This window comes from Hibiscus syriacus, unplaced genomic scaffold (genome assembly GCF_006381635.1).
Source record: "Hibiscus syriacus cultivar Baekdansim isolate YM2019G1 unplaced genomic scaffold, ASM638163v2 tig00003041_pilon, whole genome shotgun sequence".
Taxonomy (NCBI): domain Eukaryota; kingdom Viridiplantae; phylum Streptophyta; class Magnoliopsida; order Malvales; family Malvaceae; genus Hibiscus; species Hibiscus syriacus.
In genome coordinates, this window is record NW_024061960.1 from 1926714 (window position 1) to 1947284 (window position 20571).

Consider the following 20571-nt stretch of genomic DNA (forward strand, 5'->3'; position numbering starts at 1 on the left):
AGTTATACAAAACGTGGTACCTGCCCCGCGCTATATAAAATTATGTCAGGAGTAAAGGTATGTCGCGGTACCTGCCCCGCGCTATATAAAATTAAAGGTATGTCGCGGTACCTGTCCCGCGCTATACCCCTACGTGGCGTATAGCGCGCTGCAAGGGCCGTGCTATACCCACGTGTATGTCAGATCACCGTATAGCGCGGTGCAGGGGGGCGCGCTATACCCCACGTGGCTCCAAATCATCGTATAGTACGGTGCAGGGGGCGTGCTTTACTGCTAAGGGTGTTAGATCGGGAAATATAATCTGACCGGTGTTAGATCGGGAAATATACTGTTCACTGGTGATATATCGGGAAAATCGCCGAGTTTCTGGGTTTCATAGAGTGCGGTCGTAGCGCAACCTCTATTTCAAATGACATACGAACCTCTTAACTATACAATTTTACAAAAGGTAAGCTCAGACTTGAGGGTACCAATAATTTTATACTCGCTGCTCCTAACCCCCACCTGTTAATTCCTTTCATATTCCCAACACGATATTTATTTGGGTAAACTAAGTATTTAGTCATTCAACTTTAGTTTTATTTTTTTTATCTAACTATTTTTTAAATTCAAACTTAATATTACATTTTGATTTTGTTTTAATCACCTACCGTTAAAAATATTAACGGTGGTGCTAAAGTATAACTCATAAGGTAATGGTACATCATCATTTAAAAAAATAAAAAAAATATAACATTAATAGTATATTTATTTTTTTAACTGTAAATAACCAAAACGTAATGTTAGATATGATTTTGAGAAAAATAGTTAAATGACAAAAACATGATTAAAGTGATAATTGAGGGACTAAATACATAATTTACCTTTTTAAAATTTTGCTGACAATTGATAAAAAATATATAACGTAATTATTTTTCACTCTCTACATAAGTATAATAAAATTTAATATGATTCTAACAAGTATCTAATATTCAAATTTTAATAGGGGTACAAAAATCCTACTTTTTTTCTCTCAACTCAGCCGCTATCCCGCTTGATCCCTTTCTTTTTACTTTTTATTTAGTCGGTTAGGCCTGTAAATGAACCGAATGCAAACGAATATGTTCATGTTCGTTCATTTAATAAATAAACGAACATGAACATAAACGTTGGAGACCCTACCTAGGGGTGTAAACGAGCCAAGTCAAGCTTGAGTATTGCTGAGCTCGACTCGAACTCAAAAACTTTCAAAGTCAGCTAAACTCGAAAACTCGCGAGCTTAAAATTATCAATTTTGACTCGAACTCGAAATATAATATTGAAACTCGACTCGAACTCGAAAAGGCTCGAACTCAAAAAAAAATTTAAGAGCTCAATTAAAACTCGAGACTCGAGTTCGATTGAAGCTCGATTCTGAGCTCAATTCAAGCTCGATTCTGAGCTCGATTCAAGCTCGACATTGCCCCAAGCGCAAAGATGCTTAAACCTATTCTCCCCCATCTTCTTTTATATAAATTACCAACCCCGAGCTACTTCTTTGCTACTTATGTGAGATTGCATAACGTTCCTCCACTTTCTTTCTTCCTCTCTCCTTCAACAACAGTCGAGATGAACACATATTGTGTTTTATGTGATTGCCAACCTTAATCCTTGGGGATCAAACAAACATGTCCTTAGCTTCGTTCTATGTAGAAGTTGAAAATTGAGACTCCTCTTTGCTCATCGGATAACCAGCTGGTGGCACAGTCACATAGGGTTCTGGCGCAGTGAATGTTGACGGTGTTGGGTATGCAGCTTATGGATCGTTCAAAAAAAACTAAACCATGTTAATATTGTTGGGTTTTCCAAATAAAAGTGGGTTAATTATGGAGTTGGTCATCAGAATATCAGATTAATTAATATTTTTAAGATACTTACAAATTGGTCACCAAAATTGATTTAAGAAGATTGGGTTAAACATAAATGAATGAACATAAACGAACATAACCGAACGAACATTACCGAACGTTCACGAACGTAAATGAACAAACGAGACCTATGTTCATGTTCGTTCATTTAATTAAACGAACACAAAATGTTGTTCATGTTCGTTCATTTAATAAATAAACGCACATAAACGAACTTCCCGCCGCACGGTTCATGAACGATTCGCTGAACGTTCAGTTCATTTACAGGCCTATAGCCGGTTATAACACCGCTTTTGATGACAATGATCGATTGTTAATATTCTTTTATTTTTATATTATGTCTTTATTTTTTTTAATTTCTAATAATTATATCTTTATGATACATTTTTATCTACTTTTATGATTTTTTTTCTACCTCTTAGTATTGTTTTTGGTTTTTAATCGGTAGTTTGATTTTTTGTTTTTCCTTAATTTTCTTAGGGTTGGATTTGATGTTGTCTCAGTTGATTTAGATGACGTTTATTTGTTATCTTATTGATTTTTCTTTCTTTGAACCCTTATATTAGGTTTAGATACGCGATTTGCATTAAGAGATAGTTTTTTCATGGCGTTCGACTCTGATTTGCGATTGTCGGTGATCTTTCAATAGTTTGATCACTTGTTGTGGTTTGTTCGTCGATACAATCACGTCTATTTGCATCTATATTTTGTTTGAGTTTTTAGATGAACTTTTATATTTTTCTTAATATATTCCTTATATCATCCTAAATAGCTAATTTTTTGTCTCAATGGTTATAAGAATTGTCTTAATTATGTGCTTACGTTCATGGCTATAGAACTTCATTGTAATTTTAAATTTTTCCTATTTTTTAATAAAAATAGAGACTTCTATTTGCAACATTTTTTTTTAAATTTAGTATTATTTAATTAAAAACAATATATTATATATTTACAAGTTAAATGTTAAATTTTAAATAATAATATATATTTAATTTAAAAATATTAGATATATAATTGTAAAAAAATAAAATATGATACCTAATTATATCTAAAAATGTTAATTGTACAATATAAATAAATATCTACTTATATAAAAATATATATATATATATAAAAAATTAAATAGCAAAAATTATATTTACGCGAATTTCAAATATATTGAGCTCATATATGTGGTAGATGTCTTCATATAATTCCTTATCTCTGTTCCTTGATGGTTTTTTAAATAGTTTTCATACTTTTCAGTTTCACCAAAATATCTACTTGCTTTTACATCATTCGGATAAATATTATATTATTAATTCTGTTAAAAAATTAATAATTAAATCATTTTCGTTACTATAATACTCTCAGATTAGATGTAAAAATGATTAATAATTTAATGAGATAATATAAATTATCTAATATTATAGATTAACCACTTTTAAAGAATGTTTTAGAAGTAATTCATATAATAGGATGAATGATTAAATCTTTTAAATAAGATTAAAATTTTAAATATTAATTTTATAATTAGAAAATAAAGATAATATTTTTTGAATAATATTTTTAATGTAGACACATATATATTAATAACACATAAATTTTGAATAAGATATGCATAAATTAAATCCATCTAAATATCATTAATAAAATAAATAATTAATAAAAAATTCGAATTTCAGTATTTATCCTCTAACCCTTGTGGATATGCTATCGATGTATTGAGTGTTTTTTGTTTGTCGTTGTACATATTTGACAATACAGATTAGTCATTACCCTCTTTATGTACATGTTTGATATTGATTTTGTAAAAACTTCCATACTTGAATCTTCATTATGTTTTCAGTTATCGTTATAAATATTATTTTTTTTAAATGTAATTTAGATTCAAAATATGATTTTAAAAATATATAATTTGAGATATTATTTAATAATAATAATATTAATCAATTTTTATATATTTTCACTGAATTTTAAAATTTAAAGAAGATAATAAATTAACTGTTATTTAATTATATATATATATTTAATTATGAATATAAAAATATTAACCGACTAATCTAAATTAATTATTATAAAAATGATATTTTTAATTTCAATTTATTACGTTGATAAAATTAAAATTGTAATATCTAATTTTATTTAAATGACTTACTATCAATTGTATTAAAAGAAGTGATGATTAATATTGGATTGGGATGATAGAAAAACGTGATTTTTCATTATTTAAGTAAATTTTGAGTTTGAGTTTTGTATATGAATAATTTTTGTTGAAAGATTCATCTACTAAAATCATATGTACGATTTAAATCGATCCAAATTAATCAAAACAAAACTTTAAAAATAAAAAAGACAACTAAATAAAAAATCTTATTTAAATATCATAACATTTGAAGTTAAGTTTATTTTCACCATATTTTGCTGCATGCTAACATGCTGTACCGCGTAACTTCCTTTTAAAATATCAGGTATGCGTTGGGGCACAAAGAAGGGAATTAAAATAATGAAATAAGATTTTAAAATAAAGATATTTTATTAACAATTAGTTAATTTAATTAGATGAGACATTTGATGTTTAAGTAAGGTCAGAAATTTAAAATTTGACAATTGTAAATAGAACAAATTGAGTTAAGAAAATCATCATTACTTCTATAACATTTGATCTAAATTAATCTATTAATAAATAAAAAAAAACAAAACCAAAGATATTTTGGGATCAACAAAGAATCTGATTCGATGAGCTTTTTCCCTTTTCTGCGGGTTTGAAATTTTTTAGTTTATTCCTCTCTATATTCGATGGTTGCGTAATAATAATTCCACACCAATTATTTTTTATTAAATTAAAACTTCCAATTTTTATGTGGTTTAATATAAAAATAAATGTATAAATTATACTGTTTTTCTTAAAATTATGTCTAAAATTTTTCGGTTAATCTAAGGATCTAACGTTAGAAATATTATTATTTTTAGTGTTTAGACCGTCACAACCATTAATTTCTGCAGTTAAATGACACTTGTCACCTTTATAAAATTTATATTTTTTTTAAAAAACTTAAAATTATGTATATTTTTAAAAGAAAAACCAAAAGTTTTTGAAATATTTAAAAAAATCTCAAAACATTGAAAATCCTCATTATAATCCCTATATCCTCGACCGTCACCGTCATTTGTTGTTGTTACTGTCGATTGAACCTCCAGCAAAATCTCCATCCGATGAGCAGTTGAACACAACAATCCATAATCGATGAACAACCGACAAACAAAATAACCACGACGAACTAAATTTTCAAATTTTACGATATATAGATAACCCGACGACGCTCGCGACAAAAAGGTTGAAGACTACTGATGAAGGAGATGCCAATGAAGTGGGTAAGGTTAGGGATTTTAGGGTTATTTTTTAGGGATTTGAGATTTTTTGTAATTTTAGAGAAATTTAGTTTTTTAAATATAATATTTTTTAAAGTTTTTTTAAATTCTAAAATTAATTGAATACGACATGTGTTACTTTACAGAGTTTTTTTAAAGATCGTTACGATCGAGGGACCTAAAGTAATAACGTTTATAATGTTTTTCACCTGGATTGACCGAAAAAAATTTATGTACCACTTTAAAAAATGATATATTTAGACACTTATTTTTATATTAAATTTTTTTATGTTAAAGGGAATAGTTTGAAATTGGAGTTTACGCAAAACTGAAGCATAAAAAATCGCATATACTCCATCATATTTTAAGTTTGTATAAACTACAAAAATGATCATTAATGTTTAAGTGAATTTTTATTTTTTTATTAAAGTTTTAAAAATAATAAATTGATCATTAATATAATCTGTTACTTCAATAACAAAATATTAATGTGACGGTGTTACATCGATGACCTGACATTATTTTTCTGCACATTCAAAGCTTTTGACCGAATTTCTCCTCCCCAATCTTCTTATTCTCTCTCCTCTCTACTTAAAAATAGGGGCTACAACTCTTAAACTTTCCAAAGCCATTCCAAAGCATCTCATGCTTGAAATCATATTGCAGAAATAAATTCCATGAAGTCTTCATCTTCATTTGACAGCCAAGCACTTGATACACTCATTTCAACAAGTCTTTGACCCCCTTCTATCCAAACTTAAAAAATTAATTTTACAAGTGATTTTAAGATGATGATAAGTAATTAAGAGCACTTATAGAATTGTTTTTTCATTGTCATTGTACCAAATAATATCTCAATTAATAGTATTGGTGATGTATCAAGTAATCTTATATGTCGGTAATCCTATTATAATACATATTTGATTCATTGATCCAAACACACCATAAAAATATTATTAAATATTTTTACTTTTAATATTAAATTCATGATTAAAAAAAAGGACCTGATGATTTTGGTTTTTGAAATTGAGTGTTTAAAGGAATTGTTGGTTGTCTTCGCACCTCTAAATTCGTCACAAAAACAACAATGTCGCTAAGTAAAAAAATTGAGTATTTGTATCATGTAGACCTAGCCATTCGCAGTATTGTTCCCTTTTATTAACTGCTCACCACCAAAACTAAAGCATATAGCAAGGATGGGCACGAGATTTTAATCGGATCAAATTCGGATTTATAATGAAAAATACTCAATCAAACCTAAAAAAATAATGTAATTATACATTTTATATTTAAAGATAATTACAATAATATCCCTCTATATTATTTTTTATAAATATATTTATATCCGATCGGATTTCGAATCAGGTAAAATCATCCTAAATCCAGATCAGGTTGGATTGATTTCAGATGGAGGGCAGTGGCGAATCTATATATAACCCAGGGTATGCACGTTAAAAAGTGGAATGGATCATCAGCAAGACATAAGACCTTCAAAACCAGCCACCAGGAGGTGGAATGTTTTTGAGGGAACATAGTGCAAGATAAATGACACTTTTCAACTATCTGGCATTCAACAACCTCTTCTTTGTTTACAGCATAAAAGGAATACATTAAACCAAAACAAAGGAAGCTAATGTTCTAACCCAACCACATAAGAGTTGTGTTATTGGACACTATCCATCATAAGTACAAGAATGTGCTTATCAAGTTGTACATATCTCACCCTCGTAAATACAAACTCCAAGGGCTCAAATCAAAGGGAAAGTGAGCTCACCTCGTCAGCTTTCCATACCCCTTCTTCATACTTATACCACCTCATAATGCATGAATCTTTCATGCATGTTAGGAATTCGCGTAACCGAGATGCCTTCTCAAGAATAGACTGATCTAGCTCCCTCATAATTCTTCTTGGGGCAGGAGGAGGTGGTATTTCAATGAGAAGGCAATGGGATATGTTAAGCACTTCTAGGTTTTGCAACTCATCGAATATGGAGATCAAGGTATCCTTCACAAGCATTGAACAGCGGAGGCTCAAAACCCTTATATTTGGTAGATACATTATTATTGTAGCAGCAAAAAAGTTGTCGAAAGGTCCCATCACCTTGAGTTCACTGAAATTCTTGCAGTTATTGTCAATTTCCTCCAAGAGATAGGGAGGGTTTGCTATGCTAGGCATTGTTAAGGATTCAAGATCCTTCCAGATGCGAACAGCTTTGCATATTCCTGTTTTTTTTATTCTGTTCCAAGCTAGCATTACAAGCTGTCGGAGCCCTGGACACCTGCAGTAAGAAAAACAAGATCACCTTCTGCTGCATGCAATGAAATAGCATATAGTAATGAGGAAAAATTGTAATGACAGTCTTCAAGAACTCCTCAAATAATAATAAAAAATAAGGATTGAAAAGACTGATCTATATAATACCATGAGCAAATGCTTTTTCGGGAAAACTAAGAGAATAATACGAGAAAGAGAGAAGAGGGTCCAAAAATAAGGAGGTTCAGACGACGAAATTGTTAACACTGTATTAACCTATAAATAAATCAAATTCACTAAAATTACCTTTCAGCAGTATAGGTCAATTGATCATCACTCACATATAGATTAAAGTGAAAAATCAAGGTCATTATGTTTCCCTGACTGAGACTCAAAGATGTCTTCAATAAATGGGTCAATGTCTTGTCGGAACGAGCATCCACATATACATAAGGCTCCAATGGAATTTTGATAAAATTTGACTTCATCATTGATAAATCAAGTGTTCTCAAAAGCAAAGGATCGCAACAAGCCATACGCCATGAACTGCAGACTTGAGCAATGCCTGAAGTTAACTGATAGATGTCAACAGACTGGAAGATCTTCACCAAGATATCAATGTCTAGGTCCTCCCATCTTCTTGCAACACGGTCACTTTCTTCCATTCCACCAGGTTTTCCAAAATGTCCAAGGACTTCCACAGCATCACCAAACCTACAGATATGCATATAGAAGGTTGAGTAATGATAGAAACTGTTAGTGGATAGAAATGCACACCCGGTCCTCTAGAACAGTCAACACAGCAATAACCCCTACAGAAGCCAAGAACAATGAAGTGTAAAAGCATGGAAACTCATTTTCTTGATGTTCATAAAAATAAATTTGAAATCCAGAAAGATACTCTTAGTTGACACTAATAAATTCCATATTCCGTACTGAGAAAAATGGTAAGTAGATATATCTTGTCATGATTTCCATTCAAAGATGCCCAGCAATGATAACACGAGAAGAATCAATATGTATGTAAATAAAAATTTACATGTCACCAAAATTTGGTCCAATACTCGTCTTACAATATAAGAAAACAGAATATATACATATTAGAATATGTTTGATTCACAAAAATGCAAGCATGGGTGTATATTCCATTAACAGTAATTAACTCCCGAACCATAGTGTGCTTCAGAAGCATCCAAACATAGGAGGTTATCAATCAATTGGACTCATTTGGGCAAATCGAAAAATGTAAAACCAAGAAATCTCCATAACCGAACATCAAACATAACAATATCCTCCGCAATATTTCACAATTAACTAATCTTCATGCTATTATTTTCCGCCTATTGTCTATTCACATCTTTAGCCTGCTGCCTAACATTAAGCACAATCAAATTTATGAATTTACATTTGATCCCATAACCGCTTTCTTTCCCAACCTTTTCTACTCCACACCAATATATCAGTGGCATTCCAAGTCTCAATTGCATCCACATCAAGTATAACAATAACATGTTATTGATAAAAATAAGGGGATTACATAGAGTAATATAAAACAAAAAAGCCAAATTCTCGAACTTTTGAGTCTGAAATTTTATTCTTTCAACCCAATTCATAAGCAAAAAACTTACTTCCAGGAGAAGCGAAAATATTTTAATAGGAACCGGTTCCATAAAAAAGAATATTGAACACAAGATATGAAAAAGAAACTGATACCCCACATTTCAATGCAATTCCCAGCATAGAGCCCTTTGTTATAAGGAAAATTATCGATCTTGTTCACTCCAAGCATAGTAATAAATTCTACTAGAAGATCTAAATTCAACAATTTCAGTTCAAAGACGCTAAAAGAAGAACCAACCCGTGAAATGAAAAGAAGAACAAAATCAAGCTTTGATACTTAAAAAGAAATTTGGGTTCACTCAATTTTAACCAGATCCTCCATCTTTACATGCCCATTAAAGAAAGGGTCCACGTTGAACTGACTTTCACCTCACAGTCTAAAAAAGAAAACTAAAATTACATATTCTGATACGGAAAAAAGAGAGAATTACCTTCCCGACGCGAAGTTGGTGAAACCTGATCGTAACTATGTCACGTGAAGTGAAGAACCTCTGCTTCCATTTTTAGACACCTTCCCTGATTTTTTCCCGGAGCACAAGAGCTAGGGTAAACTCGTCAGCTGGATAGCTATAGTACAGAATTGTTGGGGGAATAATATATATATATATATTGCTGCGGTCTCCGCCCCTTTCGATTATTAGTAGGGGCTCGTGCCTTCGTTCCGTCGGTATAGGTATACCGTCACCGCTCGAAGTCCCGTCAATTGAGTGCCACCAGTCAGTGTTCTCCAATCCCAGACCCCCCTAGTCTCCGGCGAGTGGAGGACGAAGGGCGTTTCCGCTTTTCTGCCAAAGGAGCAAGACAGCTAAAGCTGGTGTTTAGTTGTGGAAAAAGATATATTTGATCTGAATTTCTGGGAAAGAAGGAGAAGGGAAGCAGTTACAGTCTCTTTGAACCGTGTTTGGGCAGAAAGAAAACTGTGTAAACAGAGTAAGAGAGAGAATCAGGTGTTCACAGAATTACCAAAACGCCGAATATGAAATTGAAATTACTACTATAAACCCTAAACTTAATATCCTAATCCCTATACCATTTACCAATTACCATTTACCATTTACAGTAAGTTCCATTAGTCTTCACAAATATTATTATAATTATGGAAAATTGTACCATTTCATTAGTCTTTATGGAAAATTGTACCATGAATGTTAATATACGTTATTAATTGTATAAAATAAAATTTATAAATAGTTATTAAATTATATTAAAGAAATTATGTATTTTTAATAAAAAATAATTATTAATTATTAAACTTTCAAAAGTTACATAATAAACATTAAATTTTAGATTTTATTACAAAATGAGTATCCATTAGAAGGTTGATGTAACATGCTAAATTAATAAGAAATATCTATTTCGATCCATAAACTATAGTTATTTTTTAATCTGAACCAAACTAAATTTTTATCCCATCTTAAACAATCTAATCAAATACAAATTAATAACTATTTTAAAAAAATTAATAGACATTAAATTTATAAATAGTTATTCAATTGTATTAAAAATTTAAATATTTTTTGAATAAAAAATAAATATTAAAAAATAAAATTAAGTATTAAACTTTTAAAAGTTAGATAATAGACATTAAATTTTAAATTTTATTACAAAATAATTTTCTATTAGAAGGGTGATGTAACATGTTAAATTAATAGAAAATATATCTTTCGATCCATCAACTATAATTAAAATTTTATTTAAATATTTTTAAGCAATAATTCTAAAAATCTTTTTTAATATATGAAAAATTCAGTTTATTTCTAAAATTGTAAAAATATTTTTTATAAATTATAAATTTATTTTTTTGGTACAAAGAAATTATCATTTTATGAATTTTTAATTTATCAAATTATTTTATGATTAATTTTTCATTTAATTGTTATTATATTTGTAAAATTAAAAATTAAAAATTAATATTTTTTTAGATCTAACAATTTAATTATCAAATAACAAAATTATTTTTTCTAGGAAACATGATTCGAGTATTTAACTTTTGTTTAATAAATTTAAATATAATTTAAAAATAATACATCAAAAAGTTATAATATCACATTAATAATAAAAAATATATTCAAACTAAAATTAAAATAATCAAAATAATCCTTAATTTGTAATAATGTATCAAATAATTTATATTATGTTATAAATTAATATGATACTAAAAATTAATATTTAATTTATTTATATACAAAAAGTAAAATTTAATCTTAATTTAAAATATAATAATGGTTTATCATAATAATACGTTGAAATTTCATCAAACATTAGGACCAATTAAGGTCGTCAATGATAGAACATAATAATCTAATTAATTTTATATGTACTTTTATTTTCTTATGAGTATGGTTATTATATTTATTAAACAATATCTTTAAAAAAATTAAATACTCCAAACATTAGGAATGCGATACTGTAGTTAAAAGCTGAGAGCTTTTATTTTTTGCTCTGATCATCTTCTTTTCTCTTCCCCCCCCCCCCTTTCTGTCACCTTCATTAGGTCAAAGGAATCATCTTGATAGAGCCAGAGTTATTTAACATCCCTAGAGTTTCAGCTTAAGCTCTATATCTTCATTAAAGAAGTGACAAGCTTAAATAGCATCCAATTGCTTGGAGGAAGGTGAAGATATCACCATCTGATTAAAAAGTAAATGAAGCATAATACAAGTTTCAAAAGATTACAACTTGCCACCCGTATTCGATCAATAGTATTCGATCTATTGATCAAATTTTGCAGGAAGTAGTGACCCTCACAACCCAATTTTCTCTATTAACAAAAGTCAAGATTCAAACTCCTGACATTGCTTAAAAAATTCCAGTATCTTATCCCATTATACCAACAAGTGGTTTCTTTAGCAACTATCCAACCTTTCAATAACCATCTTGTTGTAGCTCAATGAAAACAATTTCAATAGATAAAACCTTCATCTACTGTTGTGAAACATGCATTCTTGCTCCTAAAACACCAAATTTCGACTTTATATCAAATAAAGCACTAGCTAGAATGCAATCAGATATGCGGGTTTGACATCATGTTGATGATAACCACACAGAGTAGCACCCAACAACAAGGTTTTAGGTGTTTACTTCATATCATTGTGCATACTCCAACCCGGGGGAATTTTCTCAAATTATTGGAATCATCATTAAAAACAATTATTAGCTGAAGGGTGTGTCTTCAACAATGTTACATACCCATTTTACTAATTTATCATTAGCCAAAATTATTAAATAGCTATAACAGTGCAGCCAAAACAAGATGAAATGCTAATAGAGACACCTTTGGTATTCGACACAGAAGCAAAAGCACGCACAGTCTCATTTATTTCTACCAGCAGCCTTTGCCGTGTCCCGAGCTTCTTCTCTCAGTACTGCCTTCACATAAATTTCATAGCAACAACCTGAAATAAACAAACATGATACCATCATACAAGAAGTTTAATCATCGATGTTCGACTGTTTAAACAACACTATAGTTCTTTCTTGATCTTATGTAGGGTCTGGTACATCAAACTCTTGAAATTGAAACACCATCTAGTAGATCAAATCTATTAAGATTGATTCAGCAAGCTTTCTTGGTTGGTTCACAATCCCATTGAAGGAGGAGGAAGGGAGGGCAGAAGAGAGCAGTCATTAACCAAATTAATTCTACAATCAAGCCATTGACAAAGTGAGGACACAATGGCGGCTAAAATTGCAGAATAAATAACATTTCCGGTTACAATCACGTCTAATGTCCAAAGTTACCAAAAATCAATTCAAACCAAAATAAACATTGGGCACACATTTAGAGCATGTCAAAAAGCATTCAATCCGGATCATAGGGAATCAATTCCAACTTATTGTTGAGTTATATTCATGAGCAATTCAACTTATAACAAAAGTAGCCTCACCTGCTACAACAACAATTGTCAGAACATCGCCGATCCTCTTCAGTCGCCACACACTCTTCTTATAAGATTTAAATCGTCTTAACAAAGGGTCCTCTGCCAAGAGCTGCAGGGTATATATACCATATCAACATCGTATCAAGTATGGCACAACATAAATACATACATACCAAGCCATAAAAAAGGAAACTGATTGAAGAATTAGAATCATTATCTTCTGAGTAATCAAATACCAATTTCTCAATCCAATGTAATGACTCTGTAACTAACTAACTATGATAAAAAAAAAACTTCAAAAAAAAAGTGAAAAAAAAAGAATTAAAAGAATCTAATGTAAGGACAGTGTAGCAAACAACAAAAACTTTTTTTAAAAAAGTAAAACCCGTAATCGAGAAGAATTTTAAAAAAAACCTAACATTCATAATCTTTTCAAATGAGGATCCTTCTAGTCTACAAATCCATCAATTAATATGGGCCAACTCAAAAAGATAAAAAATTGTACCTTAAAACCAGATGCTAGATATGAAAACTATTAAATCAAATCAAAAGAGGAAAACGCAAAAGAAACGAAAGTGCATAATTTTCATATCAATAAAGTTGAACTGAGAAAGAAATACAGAAAAGGGGGAGCTCACAGCTTTCTCACGATCCCCAAGCTCCACATGAAATGCTCGACTTGGCACAGACATACAACCTTCTGTCCTCTGCTTTGAATCAGTGAATAAATATCATAGATGTGTTAACAAATCAAGCGAAAACCCAACAAGGATCTATGCACGCATAAAAATCATATACTTTTATACCTGAGAAGAAGATCGGAGGTGGATCGCAAGACTGCTTTGTCGAAGGAGAAAGGCCATCTCTTTGATATTTCAGAGATTTTTCAGATCAAATAATAATAATGAACGAATAATGATTAACTTCTGGAAAGTGTGGATTGTCGACCAAAGCAAAACGCCAATAGGGCTTTTTAGTAATTGAACCCCCAACGTTTTCTCATAGCAGGCCCATTGAGTTTGTACATGAACGTTTGGGACTGATTCTGGAAGGGTTTTTATCTCAAAATTTGTTTTAAACGTAAAAGTAATTTTAAATAGATAAAAACTTGCGTTTGAAAATGATTATTAACTCAAATCAAAGAAATTGAAAAAACGATATCTCTGTCTTAGAAAAGTCAGCTGGAAAATCACTTTTGGTTTGGGAAGTATTCTCGAACGATTATTTTGGGTTGCGGGTTTGGTTTTATATAATAAATTAATATTTATGAGTTACAAAGATATGATTCAATTATATTATGTATTTTTTTTTTAATTTTATATATATTTAAGATTGTTGGATGAATGAAAATAAACGTTTGAGATTAACAGTATGAAATGAGAATATATTCACTCAAAAATAGAATAAATTACACGCTTACCCACTGAACATTATTCTCTTCTATTTCACTCACCGTTCTTTTAACTTTTTTCAATTTGCTCACTAAACTTTATAGATTGAATTTTTTTAGTCACTCTGTTGTTAATCTTGTAACAGCGTTAATGACATGGCTGATTTAAAAGATTTTTTAATCAGAAAAGATGTATCTCTTTAAAAACCCTTAAATTTTCCACCATATAATTTCATTCTATACATTTTCTTCACCAAAGAAGCTGTAACCAGGCTCGCAAAACGCACAGCTCCAACACCAACACCCCATCATTTTTTTCTTTTCAAATTCAGCCTCACATGGTATGTTTTTCTCTCCCTCCTTCAATTTGACTGGGTTTAAACTCGAATGAGGATTCAAGGTCTGGTTTTGGAATCAATGAAGAGAAAGATAAGGTTGCATTGCCAACCATTACCTTCTTTTTTTTTTCTTTTGTCCAATGAGCCCTTATCTAACACGGACATCGTTTAAACATCCGTTGTCACCCTTCAATCAACATATACAACTATCACAACTTAACCCTCCATCAACATGCACCCTTTCCTCTCATTCCCAACATTGTACAAACACTTGGAAGCCACACACTACCAATGCACCCATGAAGCTTTAAAAATGGGGAAAAAATAAAGAAAACTCAACAAAAAGCTTTAAACCCAAACACCCAAAACCAGATGGAATAAGTGTGAAACACCCAACAACAAAACCTCATACTTGCATCATCTTTAAAATCGAAGACCTTAATATTACCATTCAAAACACTCTATAAATTATACAAACGAACATAATCAAGACCTATTTAACACCCAAAGATTAAACCCCCAAAAAATTGATTTTAAATTGAGAAAGTATCAGAGGTAAAGGAAAACAAAGGATAAAACAAAATCAAAGTAGCAGTGATTAACAAATAAACAGAAATAAAATAGAGGTCTTTTTCTCTAACATCTACCTTTGAGTCGGAGGTGGTGCAGATTGTTTAACTTTGTTCTAAGTCGGCAGTGGTGCAAACTATTTAGCATTGTTTTGAGTGAGCCTTGGTACAACTTGTTTATCTTTTCCCAAAACAATGTCGATGATTCGAGAGTTAAACTAGTCAAAATACTGTTAACAGCCGAATGGGAGGTGGAGAAATGGAACAAATGGATGAAGAAGATGAAGATGAACGAGAAATGAGCAGTGATGAATGAAAATAATATAAAAATAATATTAATAAAATATCAATTTAAATTAAAAATTAATAAAAGTGACATGTCATCTCAAACTTACAGAAAATTTGACAGAGTGACTAAAAAAATTCAATATATAAAGTTTAGTGATTAAATTAAAAAATTATAAGTATGGTGAGTGAAATAGAAGAGAGAGTAAAGTTAGTGAGTAAGCGTGTAATTTACTCCAAAAAAATAAGGATAGATTACAAATTTCATCACTGAAATTTACTCCATCTCCTATTATTCTCGCTGAACTTTAAAAGTTTTCAATTTTCTCATTGAATTTAACACATTAAGTTTTTTTTGTCACTCCATCGTTAAATAGTTAACGAAGTTAGAACGAAGTCGTTTTAGAAAAAAATATCAAAACGCCGTCCTTTTACATTTATATAGCAACCCATTTATAATGCTGTTAGTGAGAAAACGATTGAGTGACCAAACAAACTCAATGCATTAAGTTCAGTGAGGAAATTGAAAAAATTTAAAATACAATGAGGGAAATAAGAGAGAGAGTAAAGTTCAATTACCAAATTTGTAATTTACCCAAAAAATAAAGAGTTAACATCAGTAGTCTATTTTCACTCTTCCAAAGATACTAAACTTATATAAATCTGGAAAAAGATTTACACTATATCAATGTATCATAACTCTTATTTAAATATAATGGTAAACTACTCCAAATATCACTAACCTTTAGGCGTTGACTCGAAAATATCACTGACGTTTCAATTTTGCTAATTTAAGAACTGACATTTATGTTTACTCCAATTAAGTCACCCCGTCATTAATCCGTTAATAGGACGCTGACATGGCATGGACAGGCCGTGACAGTGATGTCATGGATGCCTTACGAAAACGATATCATTTCGACATAACTATTTTGGTGCTCAATAAACGTAAAACGATGCCGTTTTTCTTTAAAAATATTGAAATAATATATGCACATGTAGGGATTTGAACCCCAAACCGCTTGATATTAAACATAATGCTTAACTAGTGAGCTACCTTATTTTTTTTTTGTTATTTTTTCTATAATTTTAAGAATCTAAAATTCCAGTTAACGATGCTTGAAAAGAACTGATGATATTGCACCGTATAACATATTGTGACCGAGATCTAGAAGTTGTAAGAACCTAATCTTGTCAATGTTGTCTGGGATGTTTCCTCTTAGTTTATTGTTCCTCATCGAGAGCTTAACGAGAGATACTGGCAACGTTGATGGGACTTGGCCAGATACATTGTGTCATAACAATTCTTTTTGAAAAACAATTAAGTTTAAAAATAATTATGACTCTATTTTGAAAAATTGGGGTTTTGAATTAATTTGAATTAAGTTAAATGGGAGTCGCCATCGACCTTTAGGTTAGGTAGGCCGGATACCTAAGAACGTCTTTTAAAATAATTTTAAGAAAAATCATTTTTAGACAAAAATCGGTCTGCAATATCAAAGATTCAATTTAACGGGTCTGGGAGACGATTACCGGTGGGAAAGGATATGCACCCCCACAGTGCCCAAAATTGTTACTTAATCGTCTACATGTTTTCGTAATAGTGGAAATCATGAATTCACATTGATAATTAAAGTATGATCCATGTATTGAAGTTAATTAATTTGCTTTGAATTATTTGTTAGGGAACATTCCTTAATCCAATGGGAAGGCTATATCGTCTATTTCTCCTTTATACAAGAAATATTCCCCCTCACCAATGTTATCAGAAAAACGCAACTCGAATACAAATTGAAAATCGACATTTGCATAAAATAAAATAAATTGTTACATAAAAAACGCATTGGATCATTTGAATTAAAAAGATTTAATTAGTAAAATAAACTAGATTTATTTCAAGTTCCCATTTTCGTTCGAATACTATATCGGATTACATTACTTCGACCAAGCAGTGCTTTCTACGCTCATTCTACAAATAAAGTTCTTGAAACTATTCGAGAAACAAGTTAACATATATTCATAAATGGATAAAAGAACATAAAATAATTAAAATATATATTGAAATATTTATAAAATGTACGTATACACAAAAAAAAATATAAAGGATAAAATATTTGCAAAATATTAGAATCAGGTAAGTGATAAAACATTGACTAACGGGTCTTTTATGAAATAAAATAAATAAATGAGATCAAACCAAATTTGCATCCTACACATGGATATAAATATATATTAGGGTCGACAATTGTAAAATAAATACATGCATGCAAATATAATATCATAGATACAAACAACAAACAAGAAATATAAACAAACGCAAGCAATCTACAAGAGAACACAAAACCATATTTTGAGATAATCAAATTATAATAAACCTAATAATAAAGACTAAAGTAAAACAAAGGATAGGACCAAACCATAAAAAGAAAGTAATAAAAGTCTAGATACGTAATAAGCCCATGAACATAGATGTTTCAGAATCAACATATAGTAACTTAAAATAAAATTAAACCTATAGGATTTAAGTCTTTATCTTCTAAACATTATTTATAGACCAAAATGAGTGTTACGTAAACATTGTAGCCGAAGTCAAAAACACCATAAATAATAAATACAAACAAACATGGACTAAAATGTGAACTTGAATGAATGCTATGTCCAAAGTCAAATATTCTTATAAATACTACAATTACAAATGAGGATTAAAATAGAAGTACTAATAAACATGGGCTTGAAATAAAAGGAATTAAATTCCATTTAGTTACTAAAATGAAAAAGTTACAATATAGAGACCCACTTCACGCTATTGGACGAAGCTCTAATCGTATGACCCCATTTCCCTTCAAACAATATGGCGTCGCGTTGGGGATCTGATATAATCCCCTTCATGGGTCATTTGAAACCCTAATATTCATTTCATACCCACCATTCAACCGTTCTCTAAAAGAATAGAAGAGAGAGTTCTCGCCCGTGACCACAAACACACCTTCCAGTGGTCAGGGGTTGGAACAAACAACCCAAAACGGTCTCCCTTGCTCTACCAAACCCAAAGCCTAAGTTGTTTTCACCTAAAACCATCCTAAAAAGCCTAGATCTAAAAAAAAGGAACCAAAAGGTCTACCTTCGTTGGTAGAGACACGAAGGTAAACTCTCTTTTTTTTGTTGGTTTTTTTTTTCAGTTTTTTCAAATGGTCCCTCCTTGGTTTTTTCTTCTTTGGTTCTTCTCTCCCGAACCTTTTTTATTTTCTGGTTGTTGCCCTTCATTTATGTCTGATTCTTGGATGGAAATAATGACATCTATTATGTAGGGAGAAGATTTTCTGATTTTAGGTGAAATCCCGAATTTTTGGGATTTATGTTTTTTTTTAATTTGGGGTTTTCAGATTAGGTTACTATTTTTACTGATGGGGTTGCTGTTTGGTTGATTTGGTGTACTATTCGGCAGGTTTTGGTGACGATGGTGGCGGTGTGCGACTGGTGAAGCTCACGCACCAGTTTGGGAGTTGAAGAGTTGGGTGCGTGTATCACGCGCTCCGGTGATGGACGGTCTATCTTCTGGTCGGCAGCGGCTCCTACTGGAGAGAAGAAACCCTAATGTGTTTAGGATTGTCAAGTTAGTCCTGGTGTTGGACCTGAACCGGGTTGGATCTTGGGCCGGGTTGAGTTGATTGTAATCGGGTCAGCTTGTATTTTGGGTTCCATTTGGACTGTTTGAGCTTTGTAATTTAGGCCTGTAAAAATGTAATAATATTTATAATAATAAAATTAAAAAAATTAATAATAATAATGAAAATAATAAAACTCAGATAAAAACGGGTGTTTACACATTGTTATCATTAGCGTTGAGAAAGTAAATGTTTCTGAGTAAACCTAGATCAGGAAACTCATCGGAAATGTAGTTTCGTTGGATTTCGAGTCGTTTCAAGCGTGATAGGTTGTTAAAGCTTGAAGGAATTGGTCCATATAGATATGGTTGTTGTCAAGGTAGAGTTATTCAAGGTAAGGGAGTGAGCCAAGAACGATAGGTATTTCACCGGTGATTAAGTTCCCGGAGAGACCTAGTCGATGCAGGCGAGGTAAATTGGAGAACGAGTCAGGAACTCGAAGCAAACCAGAGACGAGCGTATCGCACCTGAGCCTGCAAGTGAAGTGGTCAGTGAAGATGTTGTCGCATGAGTCAATGGAGAAATCCCAGGAGCTCAAACAAGATCCGAAGCAATGGAAGGAGTGTCCACACCATTTTTAAGATCTTTGAGAACTTGTACATCTGTTGGATGTGTTCTTGAATTTACTAAAAGCAACAACTTCGAGAATATGGTGATGAAAACAAGAGAATGTAGACGGAGATAAAGGGTACTAGATATCGATGTCAGGGGTTAAGCAATAATTTTAATTGGGGTTCAAGCATCGTTAACTAGAATTTTAAATTTTTAAAAGTTTTATAGAAAAAATAAAAAAATATATAAGGAAGTTCATTGGTTAAGCAATAAGTTTAATTTCTAGGTGTTTGGGGTTCAAATTCCTCTAGTTGTTTATTTTTTCAATAATTTTTTTCAAGAAAAACAACACCGTTTTGTCTTTATTGAGCACCAAAATAGTTGTATTGAAACGACATCATTTTGGTAAGGCATCCATGTCACCACTGTCACGGCCCGTTAACGGATTAACGGTGGGGTGATTTAATTGGAGTAAAACATAAATGTCAGTGCTTAAATTGACAAAATTGAAACGTTAATGACATTTTCAAGCCAACGCCTAAAGGTAAGTGATATTTGGAGTAGTTTACCCTAAATATAATTATAAAATATTAAAATAAACTGATTTTAAAAATGATAAATATGATGTTTAGATTGATTCATTTCATGTTTAATTAGACTTCTATTAAAAATTCAAAAAAATATCTATTCATAGTTAAGTCCCGTCCAACCTATCAGTATCTTTATTATATCATAATATTTTATTAACGTATATGTTTTCCATTTATGTATAACATTATA

At 30.9% G+C, this 20571-nt stretch overlaps 2 protein-coding genes and 1 long non-coding RNA gene across 3 annotated transcripts; 1 reads left to right on the forward strand and 2 right to left on the reverse strand.

The window, feature by feature from the left end:
* Positions 1-6817: 6817 nt before the first annotated feature.
* LOC120168555 (F-box/LRR-repeat protein At3g48880-like) lies at positions 6818-10066 on the reverse strand. The gene is made up of 3 exons (XM_039177105.1): positions 9543-10066; positions 7798-8205; positions 6818-7516 (listed from the first exon to the last, which is right to left on the reverse strand). Exons 2-3 carry the CDS (start codon positions 8154-8156, stop codon positions 6991-6993), a joined length of 885 nt encoding a protein of 294 aa, XP_039033036.1. The 5' UTR covers positions 8157-8205; positions 9543-10066; the 3' UTR covers positions 6818-6990.
* Positions 10067-12293: 2227 nt separating this feature from the next.
* On the reverse strand, positions 12294-13899 carry LOC120166622 (succinate dehydrogenase subunit 7A, mitochondrial-like). The gene is made up of 5 exons (XM_039175860.1): positions 13799-13899; positions 13631-13699; positions 12999-13101; positions 12372-12506; positions 12294-12333 (listed from the first exon to the last, which is right to left on the reverse strand). The coding sequence occupies exons 1-4, from the start codon at positions 13853-13855 to the stop codon at positions 12424-12426; spliced, it is 312 nt and encodes a 103-aa protein (XP_039031791.1). The 5' UTR covers positions 13856-13899; the 3' UTR covers positions 12294-12333; positions 12372-12423.
* Positions 13900-18490: 4591 nt separating this feature from the next.
* Positions 18491-19154, forward strand: LOC120167474. Its single transcript, XR_005520050.1, has 2 exons — positions 18491-18717; positions 19020-19154. It is a non-coding gene; the product is annotated as an uncharacterized LOC120167474 (long non-coding RNA).
* The last annotated feature ends 1417 nt before the right edge of the window (positions 19155-20571 follow it).

Coding starts and splice junctions, on each gene's coding strand:
- LOC120168555 (XM_039177105.1), bottom strand. CDS start 8,156: ATGGAAGAAAGTGACCGTGTTGCAAGAAGATGGGAGGACCTAGACATT. Junction 7,517..7,797: donor TTGACCTATACTGCTGAAAG/GTAATTTTAGTG, acceptor TTCTTACTGCAG/GTGTCCAGGGCTCCGACAGC.
- LOC120166622 (XM_039175860.1), bottom strand. CDS start 13,855: ATGGCCTTTCTCCTTCGACAAAGCAGTCTTGCGATCCACCTCCGATCT. Junction 13,102..13,630: donor TTGGGGATCGTGAGAAAGCT/GTGAGCTCCCCC, acceptor TATACCCTGCAG/CTCTTGGCAGAGGACCCTTT. Junction 12,507..12,998: donor GACAATTGTTGTTGTAGCAG/GTGAGGCTACTT, acceptor TGTTTATTTCAG/GTTGTTGCTATGAAATTTAT.